At 40.9% G+C, this 14,617-nt stretch overlaps 1 protein-coding gene across 1 annotated transcript in view; it reads left to right on the forward strand.

Moving 5' to 3' along the window:
- The window catches only part of LOC119854499 (deleted in malignant brain tumors 1 protein-like), an 89,319-nt gene that overhangs the window by 43,308 nt on the left and 31,394 nt on the right, over nucleotides 1–14,617 (forward strand). Inside the window, exons 10-13 of the mRNA XM_043514025.1 lie at nucleotides 2,476–2,790; nucleotides 4,765–5,076; nucleotides 12,105–12,419; nucleotides 14,121–14,435. Of these exons, the coding sequence (XP_043369960.1) occupies nucleotides 2,476–2,790; nucleotides 4,765–5,076; nucleotides 12,105–12,419; nucleotides 14,121–14,435 (1,257 nt within the window). The remainder of the gene's footprint in view (nucleotides 1–2,475; nucleotides 2,791–4,764; nucleotides 5,077–12,104; nucleotides 12,420–14,120; nucleotides 14,436–14,617) is intronic.

Consider the following 14,617-nt stretch of genomic DNA (forward strand, 5'->3'; position numbering starts at 1 on the left):
TGATTCCTTAATGATTTGCTCCATTATCTTACCTGGTACAGAAGTTAAGCTGGCTGGTCTGTAATTTCCTGGGTTGCCTTTATTTCCCTTTTTATAGATAGGCACTATATGTGCTCTTTTCCAGTCTTCTGGAATCTCACCTGTCTTTTCAAAGATAATAGCTAATGGCTCAGATATCTGCTCAGTCAGATCCTTGAGTATTCTAGGATGCGTTTCATCAGGCCCTGGTGACTTGAAGACATCTAAGTTGTCTAAGTAACTTTTAACTTGTTCTTTCCCTATTTTAGCTTCTGAACCTACCCCATTTTCACTGTTTAAGCAGAGTTCAGGTTGAGAGTACAGATCAGTAAATTAAATGTAAAAATCTGTAATTATCACAAACTTAAGTATTTCAAACCCAGGAAATTCAGAATTAAGGTTACATAAGGAATCTAAATTTGATAAGGTGCAGTAATGCAGAGTTAAAACACCCAACCAACCATCATTTCTGTATACCATTAGCTGTGTGGGTTTCTAACAAAAGTGCTTTCTTAGACTTCTCATTTTTATGTTTCTGTCTCTATTGTAAAAGTATTAAAAAGATTATAGAAATGGAGAATGTACCTGCTTACATATGTCCAAAACAGTGTAATTACAGACTCAAAAATTGAATATAAACTCCAAGATAGGCTGCTGGTTGTACATTTTAAAAAAAAAAACCCTCTCTCCAGAAAATACCAATTTGTTGAAACTGAAACTGGTTGTGGGAAAACAGCAGTTTCAACTAAATGATTTCTCCAGTGCATAATGGATTTATGTGCAGAGAGAGTGCACTCGCCCCAGAATTTCCAATTTCCAATTTTGATTCAGACACAGGTCTTGGACCACAATCACCCACATCCCAGGTACATCCTAATCACCTTGTTACTGGCTTTTTTCATCTCTCCTGCTGGAGCTTTCCCACTTTCTATTAAATAATGAAATATTTGTTGGACAAGGGACTTGAATCTGGACCACCAACATGCCCAGAGGGCACCCAAACTATCAGGCTATTGGCTGTTCTGGGGCTATTTTCTCTTGTGCGCTCACTCTCGCTCTGATTTTTCATGAAAACCTTCAAAAGGTTTCAGTTTCATCCCAACATAGAAAAGGAAAATTTTCAAAATCTTGAAATATTTTGTGGAAAATGGTTTCCTGCCCACACCTATTACTGAGCCAACAGAATGCAAATAATAATTTAAAAGTAATTCTAGATTTAAAAACATGAAAAGGCATGCACACCCCCAAGAATAACTATGCATACTCGGGTACATAGATCTTAAACCACCCATGTAAATCTAGACTCCTCTTAAGCAAGACCAAAATAGCACATAACAAAACATGTAAGATTAGGTCTACTCCCTGCCAAAGATATGTCAGTCCTCATACTCTGTAGCAACAAAAAATATATGACAGCTGCAGAATGCCAAACTGGAAGCTTAAGTTCCCCTATTAACTTCCGTACCAAATGTCTCCTTTTTTGTTCTTAATTTAAAAAAAAAACATCATGATGGTGATGTTCTAGTAACAGTTGTTTAAGAATAGGGCATAAATTTGTCAGTAATACCTTGAACACAGGCTGTTCCTTTTAGTAATGCAGTGCATAGAGTACTACAAGCTCTTGTTTAACCATTTATAATTTCATACTTGTTATAGAACTCCTACTTTCTAAAATATGGCAGTGGGTTTTATTCAGTGGATAACATCGTTCCAGAGCATAAGTGATTCTGAACTGCGGAGAGAGTTTAACTAACATAATCCATGTGCTGAGAGAGTCGATATTTCCGTTCATGACGTGTAGGCAATGTCCCAGATAACTTGTGGGATACCAATAATACCAATTTGGTATGCAAGCAGTTGCAGTATGGAGATGTAAAGAAAATTTGTAACTAAGGCTAAATGTTTGGAATCATTAATATACAAAAGTAATAATTTTTGTCAAAAAAAACAAAGGAAAAGGAAAAGTCATTGTTTTGGTAAATTATGAGATGGTAACTTTTTATTTTGACAAGAAAAATGGTTTAAAGCAACATATTAACTAACAGTCTAAAAATTTTAAAAATCACTTACCACACTGCACTGAACAGGTGGAGCGCCAAAATTCAAATATTCATGACTAAGTCTTGCTCAGTATCAGGATGCCCAGAATGACAGAGCATTATTTATGGGGAAAAATATCATAGATTTTGTCCCAGAAGTCATGTCCGTAACAAACACATAGCGTCACTTTTAAGCCTTGTCAAAGTCTGAAAGATGAACAGGCCCTAAAAGGGTAAAGAAATACAACTTCTGATGGAGATGAGTCCCTGAATAGCAATCTCCATATCTGAGATAGCACAGTAAGGAATTGCTGACAAGGTCAGTGTCTCTTACTCTGCCATTTTATTTTTGAAATCTTATAGACATCCTCCAGTTCTATAATAATGACACATTAATAGCTGGCATTTATCTTTACAGAACACAAGCAGATCAAACTGGTAAATGGTGCAGATCAATGCTCTGGGAGAGTAGAAATTTATTACAATGGCATCTGGGGAACAGTCTGTGATGATTCCTGGGATCTATTTGACTCCAATGTCATTTGCAATCAACTGGGATGTGGACACGCCATCAATGCAACTGTCTCTGCTCATTATGAGGAAGGAACTGGGCAGATCTGGCTGGACAATGTGAACTGCTCTGGAACTGAATCCAGTCTCTGGGCCTGTCCTTCCAAGGGATGGGGTCAGCATAACTGTGGACACGCCAATGATGCAGGAGTTATCTGTTCAGGTAGGTTGTGCAAGTGCTCTATTTTAACTCAAACAATAGAGTATTGATAGAGGTGAATTTAACTAATAGAATTATATTTAAATAAATAAAATATAAAGCATAACATAAAATTTAAAAAAATAAATTGTATTATAAATATTTAAATAAATAAAATAAAATAAAATGCAGCAACAAAATGAAAAGGTAGCTGAGTATGATAAAGGATCATTTCCATGTGGGATTCATGATTTTTTCTGGCATTCAATCCTGTGGAACGATAAGTAATCTTGCGACTCCTGAGGGAGAAGTTCAAATTGATGTTTGGCTCAGAAGTGGCTCTTTCTTTAATCCCCACTGTTCATGCCACAGATTTTACCACCAATGGCAATTTCTGTGAAAGACAGACACTGGACTAAAGCTTTACGATGGCTGAGATGTTAAATAGCAGGAGTCCTGCGGGTCTAGACAGATATGTGTTAGTAGAAGCAAGGACGTAGAGAGCAACAAGTTAATCAATATCTACTCACATCCTAAAAAGAAAAGGAGTACTTGTGGCACCTTAGAGACTAACAAATTTATTAGAGCATAAGCTTTCGTGAGCTACAGCTCACTTCATCGGATGCATTTCATCGGTGCTGTAGCTCACGAATTCTTTTTGCGAATACAGACTAACACGGCTGCTACTCTGAAACCTACTCACATCCTAGTTGCCCTATATCAGTGGTTCCCAAACTGGGGTTCACGAACCCCTGGGGGTTCGCAGAACGATACAGGGGGTTCGCCACAAAAATTTCATTAATTGTAGCCAGAGGACCCTGGGTATTGGAGGCAGCAGGTGGGACGCTGTTGCAGGACAGGCAGCCCGAGCCCCAGGGAGTGTGGGGCCGGGCAGTTGGGGCTGGCAGCCCGAGCCCAGCCCCTGTCAGTGGGGGAGCCAGCAGCCCGAAGTGCAGATATTGAATACTGAGGAAAAAGAGAAATTAATTGAGATCTCCTGTGATTACGAACTGAAAAGGAGTTTCGGAAATCTGTCATTGATCAACTTTTGGCTGAGTTCAAGAAACGAAGAAATGAGTTTTTCCCTTCTGGCAGAAAAAGCTGCTGCAGTTTTGTTACCATTTTCAACAACATACTTATGCAAGAAAGAGTTTTCCTCATATGCACATCTGAAAACCAAATACAGAAACAGACTTGATGCTAAACCAAACCTGAGACTTTATCTTCTCCACTGGTTCCGGACTTCCAAGAGTTGTGCAGAGCAAAGCAAGTGCTTTGCTTCACATTGCATCACATTGAGGAAATTGAAATTTAAATCCCTGGAAACATTCATTTTTAGGAGGGGGTTCACGAGATTTCACAATTTAGTGAAAGGGGTTCGCGGGCTGTTAAAGTTTGGGAACCACTGCACTATATTTATCCTTTGCACATGCTGAGCATTAGGCTAGCAACAATGACACAGCGCTTGACTATTTATGAGAGTCAAGGTGGGAATATAAAAGTCACAGGTTTTGTCAAAGAAACCACAGCCATGACAAATAAACATCCTTCTAAGTCTAAATAAAGAACAGGCCCTGAGAGGATTGAAAACTATGAAGTATGTTGGAGGTGAGATCCTGTGTAACTTTCTCAAAAAGAAAAGGAGTACTTGTGGCACCTTAGAGACTAACAAATTTATTAGAGCATAAGCTTTCATGAGCTACAGCTCACTTCATCGAATGCATCCGATGAAGTGAGCTGTAGCTCACGAAAGCTTATGCTCTAATAAATTTGTTAGTCTCTAAGGTGCCACAAGTACTCCTTTTCTTTTTGCGAATACAGACTAACACGGCTGCTACTCTGAAACCTGTGTAACATTCTGTTATGTCCAAGTCTGAGAAAACACAGTCAAGAATTGCTAAGGATGTCAGCATTATTTTCTTAGTTGTTGAATTTCTGGAACATCCTCATTTTTCAACAGTAATGGAATCTATTAACAGCTGAAATTTATTTTAACAGGGAGCAAGCAAGTCAGACTCATAAATGGAGCAGACCATTGTGAAGGGAGAGTGGAGGTAAATTACAGAGGCACCTGGGGGACAGTCTGTGATGATTCCTGGGACCTATCAGATGCCAATGTTGTTTGCAAACAATTGGGATGTGGACATTCCGTCAATGTAACTGCTGCTCATTATGGGGAAGGATCAGGACAGATCTGGCTGGATGAATTGAACTGCTCTGGAAATGAATCCTATCTCTGGGTATGTCCTTCCAGAGGATGGGGCCATCACAACTGTGGACACAAAGAAGATGCAGGAGTTCTCTGTTCAGGTCTGTTCTGCAAATGCCCTGTTTAACCTGATTAATAGGGAATTAATATGCATGAATGTTAACAAACACAAAGGCAACAATATGAGAAGGCTGCTGGTAATGATAAAGGAGAATCTCCCTACTGGTCACAATTCTTGATAACTTGTCTTTCAGATCCTGAGAGTAGTGTTCAAACCCAGGTTTGACTCAGAAATCAAGAGTCTGGTGAGTCTTTCACCAGAATCCCCATTGATCGAAACCACAGATTTCACCACTTAATTCTTCACAAATGGCAATTTTTGCCTAGGAGAGGCAAATGGGCTAGAACAGCAATGGGTGCTATAGATCGGGATTGAAGTGCACTGATAGAAATGTATGGAAACCTCGGACTGGAATAGAGTGGTGTGGTCCAGGTTTGGAATGAGGAATGCTAGCAGACCTAGGATGTAGAGAGGAGAAATTAATTAGGGCCAGATTTCCAAAGGCATTTAGGAGCCTAAGGAGGGAGATACACCTAGAGATGCTTTTGAAAATCCCATTAGGCACCTGCCTGCATTTTTAGGTGCCTACTTGCCTTCTTAAAATCTGGCCCTTGATGCCTTTGCTTGGTTTTTTTCCTGCTTTAATCCTCCATATTATAGAGGTAGAATTTATCAGATTAATAAAATAAATACCCCTAGTACTTCTACCTTTTGAAGATCATGATCTATTTGAAAAAGCTGCATGTACAATCAATAATAGCTCTAGGAGTTATGGAAGAGGTTAGGGTTAACTTTAATTTAATGGTCATATTCGTGAAACTTGCAAATGTGCATGTTTCAAGAATATGACCCATTACATTAAATTAAATTTGGAAAATCTACCTGCCTGTTAGGAAATTCCAAAATTAAGGTTGATGGCGCAAACTTACTGTTGCCTTCTTATGCATATGCATTATGATATCTTTTTGTTATATAATCCCATAATACTTTTGCTTCTGGAACCTTTCTCTTTCAATGCACAGGATTAGACTGCTGCTTGGTTATTTCTCTTTATACTCATTGTTCAGTGGTCTCCCTGGCCATATTTATTGCAAACCAACAAAACTCTCCATTGAATATAGTATTATCAAATCTGTCAAGAACTTTTCTCTGACACTAATTGCTTTAGTATCTGAATGTCTGACACATTTTAATAAATTAATCTTCACCAGGGCTTGGATGCGGTGTAGTGGGGCGGGGCCTGTGTCCCCCTACCCTCAGCCTTCCCATCCCCAGGGCGGCAGTCTTTCCATTCCTTAGGCCAAGAGGCCTGCTTTGGTGCTCACCCTGCCTGAGTTCTGTTTGCCAGCCCACCCTGTTTGAGGGTCTGGACTTACAGACTGTTACAGCTCTGCCTTGAATATAAGACAGAGTCCTAACTTCTTGTGGCTCTGCCCAACCCGGAGGGAGTCAGAGTTCCTGCATAGACGGTTTGTAGCTGTCTGCCCCAGCCAGGTGGCTGTGGGTTAAAGACTGTTGTGCTTCACCCTGCCTCAGGAGCTGGAGCTCTCCCCTATAAAACTGTTACCTATGGTCTACCAGTAGTGAGCTAGAGGGGGGTCCAGGAGGGCCATTTGGCCTGGGCTTCAAGCTCAAAGGGGGCCTCAAATTTAGACACGTTAATTTTTTGGCATGTCACAACTTGTTTTCCTCAGTAATTAGTGCATTTGCACAGAAAAGGGCTAGAAAAGCATTTGTTAAATAAAAAAAAATCTATATTAAGTGTCACTCTTTTTTTGGTGCCTTATTTTGTTTTCATGTGTCATCATTTTTTATTTTTATTATGGCTAGGTGCCTCAAAAGCTGGAAGTGGCCTGGGCCTCTCTGGACTTCTGAGAGGACCTGCCTCCCTCCCAACTTGTCTGTGAGAGACCACCACAGAGATCAAGACCATCATTTGCAAGCTATTCAATGCCCACACATTTTAGGGGGTTGAATAATTCAAACATCTAGGCCTTAATTTTTCAAAGGCACTGAACACTTGTTTGTACCTTGAGCACCTCTCTCTGCCTTTATTGCCCTTCCCAATCTTTGTCTGTATCATCTATTTTGATTGTAAACTCTTCAGAGCAGACACCATCTGTTACTATATTTTTGTTTAGTGCCTAGAACAATAAAGCCCTAATCTCTGTTGTCTACAGTAATAACAGGTTTCAGAGTAGCAGCCGTGTTAGTCTGTATTCGCAAAAAGAAATAACAGTATCACCAACTCTTGTTTTTTTTCTGCAAGTGACAAGATTTTGGAATGGGCTGGAGGCAGTTTGTGAAGACAGAAGAAGCTCCAGTCCTTTATGCATGAACCAAACGACTATCCTTTCTGTCCCTGTTGCCTCCTGCCTTGTCCACATCACACCTTCCAATTTCTGCAGGAAATCAGACAGGGATCCTGCAGACAACAGCCTCCTTCACTACATAATCCTGACTCATTCCCTTAACGCTATCCATGCTGTGCACTGAATGAGGCAGCGGTCCTGGTGAAATAATAGCATGTAATCATGTAATTAAAGACAGTATCTTAATGCATATGCATAGGAGGGCAAATTAATATTGCATCTTAAGTCTGGCATTTCCTAACTTTTGAATGCTTGACTTTGGAACTTTAATAATGGTCTTTTAACATAGTTTGTGTACTTGTGTGTGTAATATAAAAATTATTTGCAAATATGCTATTCAATTCATTAGATAATCTATGTAAAATGTCACACATGGAGCTGCATAAGTGTTGGAAGCTATATGAGTGTTAGTCTGTGTATTTCCCAACACTCCAGAACATAGTTCATTCTGAATTGTTCAGCATGTTGGTATGGGGAGTCAGTGTGACGAAAGAGCAAAAGCCTCTGTGATGTGTGGGGAAGCAAGCATGATGTGCCGGCAGCTCCAGGGTAGAGATGTGAAGAAAATGAAAAGACTAAAGCCGGTTGTCTGTTGAGGCAAAATAGTTGAAAAGCCATAATATTAGATTTTTTAAAAGGGAAAAAACATGGCACATAATATTATAATAATTATTAAGGTTTCTGTCATCCAAAAAAATTAAGAATTTAAAAAAAAATTACAAGAAAAAAATATGAGACTGTTTTATGATACTTAAATAGCTTAATACCATTTGGAAACACTTATTCCACTGTTCTGGACATATCAAGAAACAATTTTGTAAAAATTCATGGTGGACTTGTTCAATGGCAGATTCCCAGAATCACAAACTGCATAGAATCATAGAGTATCAGGGTTGGAAGGGACCTCAGGAGGTCATCTAGTCCAATCCCCTGCTCAAAGCAGGACCAATCCCCAACTAAATCATCCCAGCCAGGGCTTTGTCAAGCCTGACCTTAAAAACTACTAAGGAAGGAGATTCCACCATCTCCCTAGGTAACGCATTCCAGTGTTTCACCACCCGCCTAGTGAAAAAGTTTTTCCTAATATCCAACCTAAACTTCCCGCACTGCAACTTGAGACCGTTACTCTTCGTTCTGTCATCTGCTATCACTGAGAGCAGCCTAGATCCATCCTCTTTGGAACCCCCTTTCAGGTAGTTGAAAACAGCTATCAAATCCCCCCTCATTCTTCTCTTCCGCAGACTAAACAATCCCAGTTCCCTCAGCCTCTCCGTATAAGTCATATGTTCCAGTCCCCTAATCAATTTTGTTGCCCTCCACTGGACATTTTCCAATTTTTTCACATCCTTCTTGTAGTGTGGGGCCCAAAACTGGACATAGTACTCCAGATGAGGTCTCACCAATGTCGAATAGAGGGGAATGATCATGTCACTCGATCTGCTGGCAATGCCCATATTTATACATCCTAAAATGCCATTGGCCTTCTTGGCAACAAGGGCACACTGTTGACTCATATCCAGCTTCTTGTCCACTAAAAGAAAAGGAGTACCCGTGGCACCTTAGAGACTAACAAATTTATTAGAGCATAAGCTTTCGTGAGCTACAGCTCACTTCATCGGATGCATTTGGTGGAAAAAGCAGAGGAGAGATTTATATACACACACACACACAGAGAACATGAAACAATGGGGTTATCATACACACTGTAAGGAGAGTGATCACTTAAGATAAGCCATCACCAGCAGCGTGGGGGGGGGGGGGAGGAGGAAAACCTTTCATGGTGACAAGCAAGGTAGGCTATTTCCAGCAGTTAACAAGAATATCTGAGGAACAGTGGGGGGGGGGAGAAATAACATGGGGAAATAGTTTTACTTTGTGTAATGACTCATCCATTCCCAGTCTCTATTCAAGCCTAAATTAATTGTATCCAGTTTGCAAATTAATTCCAATTCAGCAGTCTCTCGTTGGAGTCTGTTTTTGAAGCTTTTTTGTTGAAGTATAGCCACTCTTAGGTCTGTGATCGAGTGACCAGAGAGATTGAAGTGTTCTCCAACTGGTTTTTAAATGTTATAATTCTTGACGTCTGATTTGTGTCCATTCATTCTTTTACGTAGAGACTGTCCAGTTTGGCCAATGTACATGGCAGAGGGGCATTGCTGGCACATGATGGCATAGATCACATTGGTAGATGCGCAGGTGAACGAGCCTCTGATAGTGTGGCTGATGTGATTAGGCCCTATGATGGTATCCCCTGAATAGATATGTGGACAGAGTTGGCAACGGGCTTTGTTGCAAGGATAGGTTCCTGGGTTAGTGGTTCTGTTGTGTGGTGTGTGGTTGCTGGTGAGTATTTGCTTCAGATTGGGGGGCTGTCTGTAAGCAAGGACTGGTTTGTCTCCCAAGATCTGTGAGAGTGATGGGTCGTCCTTCAGGATAGATTGTAGATCCTTGATGATGCGTTGGAGAGGTTTTAGTTGGGGGCTGAAGGTGATGGCTAGTGGCGTTCTGTTGTTTTCTTTGTTGGGCCTGTCCTGTAGTAGGTGACTTCTGGGTACTCTTCTGGCTCTGTCAATCTGTTTCTTCACTTCAGCAGGTGGGTATTGTAGTTGTAGGAATGCATGATAGAGATCTTGTAGGTGTTTGTCTCTGTCTGAGGGGTTGGAGCAAATGCGGTTATATCGTAGCGCTTGGCTGTAGACAATGGATCGAGTGGTATGATCTGGATGAAAGCTAGAGGCATATAGGTAGGAATAGCGGTCAGTAGGTTTCCGATATAGGGTGGTGTTTATGTGACCATCGCTTATTAGCACCGTAGTGTCCAGGAAGTGGATCTCTTGTGCGGACTGGTCCAGGCTGAGGTTGATGGTGGGATGGAAATTGTTGAAATCATGGTGGAATTCCTCAAGAGCTTCTTTTCCATGGGTCCAGATGATGAAGATGTCATCAATGTAGCGCCAATAGAGTAGGGGCATTAGGGGATGAGAGCTGAGGAAGCGTTGTTCTAAGTCAGCCATAAAAATGTTGGCATACTGTGGGGCCATGCGGGTACCCATCGCAGTGCCGCTGATTTGAAGGTATACATTGTCACCAAATGTGAAATAGTTATGGGTCAGGACAAAGACACAAAGTTCAGCCACCAGGTTAGCCGTGACAGTATCGGCGATACTGTTCCTGACGGCTTGTAGCCCATCTTTGTGTGGAATGTTGGTGTAGAGGGCTTCTACATCCATAGTGGCTAGGATGGTGTTTTTAGGAAAATCACCAATGGACTGTAGTGTCCTCAGGAAGTCAGTGGTGTCTCGAAGATAGCTGGGAGTGCTGGTAACGAAGGGCCTGAGGAGGGAGTCTACATAGCCAGACAATCCTGCTGTCAGAGTGCCAATGCCTGAGATGATGGGGCGTCCAGGATTTCCATGTTTATGGATCTTGGGTAGCAGATAGAATACCCCAGGTTGGGGCTCCAGGGGTGTGTCTGTGCGGATTTGTTCTTGTGCTTTTTCAGGGAGTTTCTTGAGCAAATGCTGTAGCTTCTTTTGGTAACTCTCAGTGGGATCAGAGGGTAATGGCTTGTAGAAAGTGGTGTTGGAGAGCTGCCTAGTAGCCTCTTGTTCATACTCCGACCTATTCATGATGACGACAGCACCTCATGGAATTAATTTGCAAACTGGATACAATTAACTTAGGCTTGAATAGAGACTGGGAATGGATGAGTCATTACACAAAGTAAAACTATTTCCCCATGGTATTTCTCCCTCCCACCCCACCCCTCACTGTTCCTCTGACATTCTTGTTAACTGCTGGAATTAGCCTACCTTGCTTGTCACCATGAAAGGTTTTCCTCCTTCCCCCCCCCGCTGCTGGTGATGGCTTATCTTAAGTGATCACTCTCCTTACAGTGTGTATGATAAACCCATTGTTTCATGTTCTCTGTGTGTGTGTGTGTGTGTGTGTGTGTGTGTATAAATCTCTCCTCTGCTTTTTCCACCAAATGCATCCAATGAAGTGAGCTGTAGCTCACGAAAGCTTATGCTCTAATAAATTTGTTAGTCTCTAAGGTGCCACGGGTACTCCTTTTCTTTTTGCGAATACAGACTAACACGGCTGCTACTCTGAAACCTTCTTGTCCACTGTAACCTCTAGGTCCTTTTCTGCAGAATTGCTGCCTAGTCATTCGGTCCGTAGTCTGTAGCGGTGCACGGGATTCTTCCGTCCTAAGTGCAGGACTCTGCACTTGTCCTTGTTGAACCTCATCATGACAGTATAGAAGGGGAAAATATTTAAATGTCATAAATTTCTGGCACAGAACCCATGGGCATAAAGACAGGTTTCAGAGTAGCAGCGGTGTTAGTCTGTATTCGCAAAAAGAAAAGGAGTACTTGTGGCACCTTAGAGACTAATTTGTTAGTCTCTAAGGTGCCACAAGTACTCCTTTTCTTCATGGGCATATAGTACACCTTAGTTATAAACTCTAAAATCTAAAAGAGGAACAACAAGACTTTTGACATTTGGAAATATATAGTGTGTTTAGGACATAGCTCCTTTGCTGCACTTCAAAATCTCCATTCCTGAGAGAGCACCATCAAGAATTACCAAGGATGTCAGCTTGATTAATTGTTTTATTTCTGATAACTTGCAAACACTGACTTCTTGTTCAATAGGAATATGACATATTAACAACAGAGATTTATCCCTACAGGAAGCAAGCAGCTCAGACTGGTGAATGGGGCAGATCGCTGCTCTGGGAGAGTGGAAGTCTATAATGATGGCATGTGGGGAACAGTCTGTGATGATTTCTGGGACCTATCAGATTCCAATATTGTTTGCAAACAGCTTGGATGTGGACACACTCTTCTTTCAAATCTCTCTGGACATTATGGGGAAGGATCAGGGAAGATCTGGCTAGATGATTTGAACTGCTCCGGGAATGAATCCAAGCTCTGGGAATGTCCTTCCAGAGGATGGGATCAACATAACTGTCATCACTATGAAGATGTAGGAATTCTCTGCTCAGGTGTGGACAATGAATTCTCTATTGAACCTGATTAACTGGAAAATAAATCATCGATTACAAGGCCAGAAAGGACCATTGTGATCTCTAGTCTGATCACTTATTAAAAAAAAGGACATAGGACTTTTAGTTTATCACTAGAGGCACATTTTCCAGTCCTTTAATAATTCTGTGGCTCTTCTTTGAACTATTCATTTTATCAACATCCTTCTTTAATTGTAGACACCAAAACTGGACATAGTATTCCAGCTGCTATCACTCCAGTGCCAAATATAGTGGTAAAATAACCTCTCTACTCCTACATGAAATTCCTCTGTTTATCCAAGGATGGCAATGCCCTTTTGGCCCCCCTGTTGCACTGGGAGCTTATGTTCAGCTGTTTATCCATTACTACCTCCAAAATCTTTTTCAGAGTCACTGCTTCCCAGGATAGAGTAGCCCATCCTATAAAGAAGGCCTACATTATTTGTTCCTAGATATATACGTTTACAATTAGCCTTATTAAAACACATATTGCTTGCTTCCACCCACTTTACTATGAGATCCAGATTGGTCTGTATCAGTGGCTTGGCTTCTTCATTATTAACCACTCCCACAATTTTTGCATCATCTGCAAACTTTATATTTTCTTCCATGCAATTGATAAAAATGTTTAAATATCGTAGTACCAAAAACTGATCTCTGCGGGACAACACTAAAATTACACCCACTAGATGAGGATTTCCCATTCATAATTACTAGGTCTGTCGATTAATCCAGTTACTGCATGTGATTAACTCAAAAAAATTAATTGTGATTAATTTTTTTAAGTGTCCCATTGATTTCTCATTATTCATTTTCCATGAGAAGGGGGGTATTAATGACAAGAATAGCACCAAGACCAAAGCTGACTTATCAAGGAGTTTAGATACTATGGTCAAAAATGGATGCCTAAAATTAAGGTCCATGTTTAGGCTTTTACTAGCCACTGACATATTTCCATCTATCACTTTCACCATGGGAGCAGGATGGTGGCTGTTGTTAAAGGACTGCCTTGAGGTTCCCAAGATCTAGTTTCCATTTCCAGCTTTGCTATAGGTTTTCTATTCACCTTGGACAAATAAGTTAGGTCCACGTTTTTAAATATTTTTAGGTGGTGCTTTGCTCCTTGTTTCAATGCTTAACTGAGTAGGGAGCCTAAGACTCATTTTCAAAAGTGACTTGGGCACTTAGATCTTTAAAGCAATTTAGACACCTAACTCACAGTGAAATCAGTAGGAGTTAAGCACCTAAATACCTCTGAGGATATGGCTCTTAGGAGCTCAAGTGCCATTTGACTCCTAAATATCTATCACTTTTGATAATGTAACTTAGCGTCCTAAATCACTTAGTTGTTGCAATGCAAAATGGAACAATGCCTAAATACCTTTTAAAAATCTGGATCTTAATCTATCTTTGTCTCAGTTCCCCATCTGTAAAATGGGGTTATTAATACTTTCCCCTACCCTTTGTCTGTCTTGTCTATCTAGATTGTAAGATGTTCAGGATAGAGACTGTGTGTTTAGCAAATATCTAGCACTATGGAGTCCAGTCTTGATTGGGGCCCCAAAGCAGTACTGTAATGCAAATAAATAAAGAAAATAATAATAATAATAATAGTAACTAAAAAGTAGCTTGGTTTTAAAAAATGCTGAACGGCTTACATTGAAAGACTTTTCCTTACAGGAAGCCAACAGGTCAGACTGGTGAATGGGACTGATCACTGTGCTGGGAGAATGGAGATTTCTTACAATGGCACCTGGGGGACAGTCTGTGATAATTCCTGGGACCTATCAGATGCCAGTATCGTTTGCAAACAACTGGGATGTGGACATGCCATCAGTGCAACTGTCTCTGCTCATTATGGGCAAGGATCAGGGCAGATCTGGCTGGACGAGTTGAAGTGCTCTGGAACCGAAGCCACTCTCTCAGAATGTCCTTCCCGGGGCTGGGGGCAGCATAACTGTGGGCATCATGAAGATGCAGGCGTGCTCTGCTCAGGTCTGTTCTGCGAACACTCTGTTTAACTGATAAACAAGGAATTAATATGAGAGATGAATATTAGAAAATGGAGATGGAAAATCAGAAGGCAGTTGAGTGTGATGGAGAAAAATCTCTCTGCTGGTCATGATTCTTTCTGGCATTTATTCCGGCAAAATTATAAATAGTCTCCTCCTAAGAGC

Source organism: Dermochelys coriacea, chromosome 4 (genome assembly GCF_009764565.3).
Source record: "Dermochelys coriacea isolate rDerCor1 chromosome 4, rDerCor1.pri.v4, whole genome shotgun sequence".
Lineage (NCBI taxonomy): Eukaryota > Metazoa > Chordata > Testudines > Dermochelyidae > Dermochelys > Dermochelys coriacea.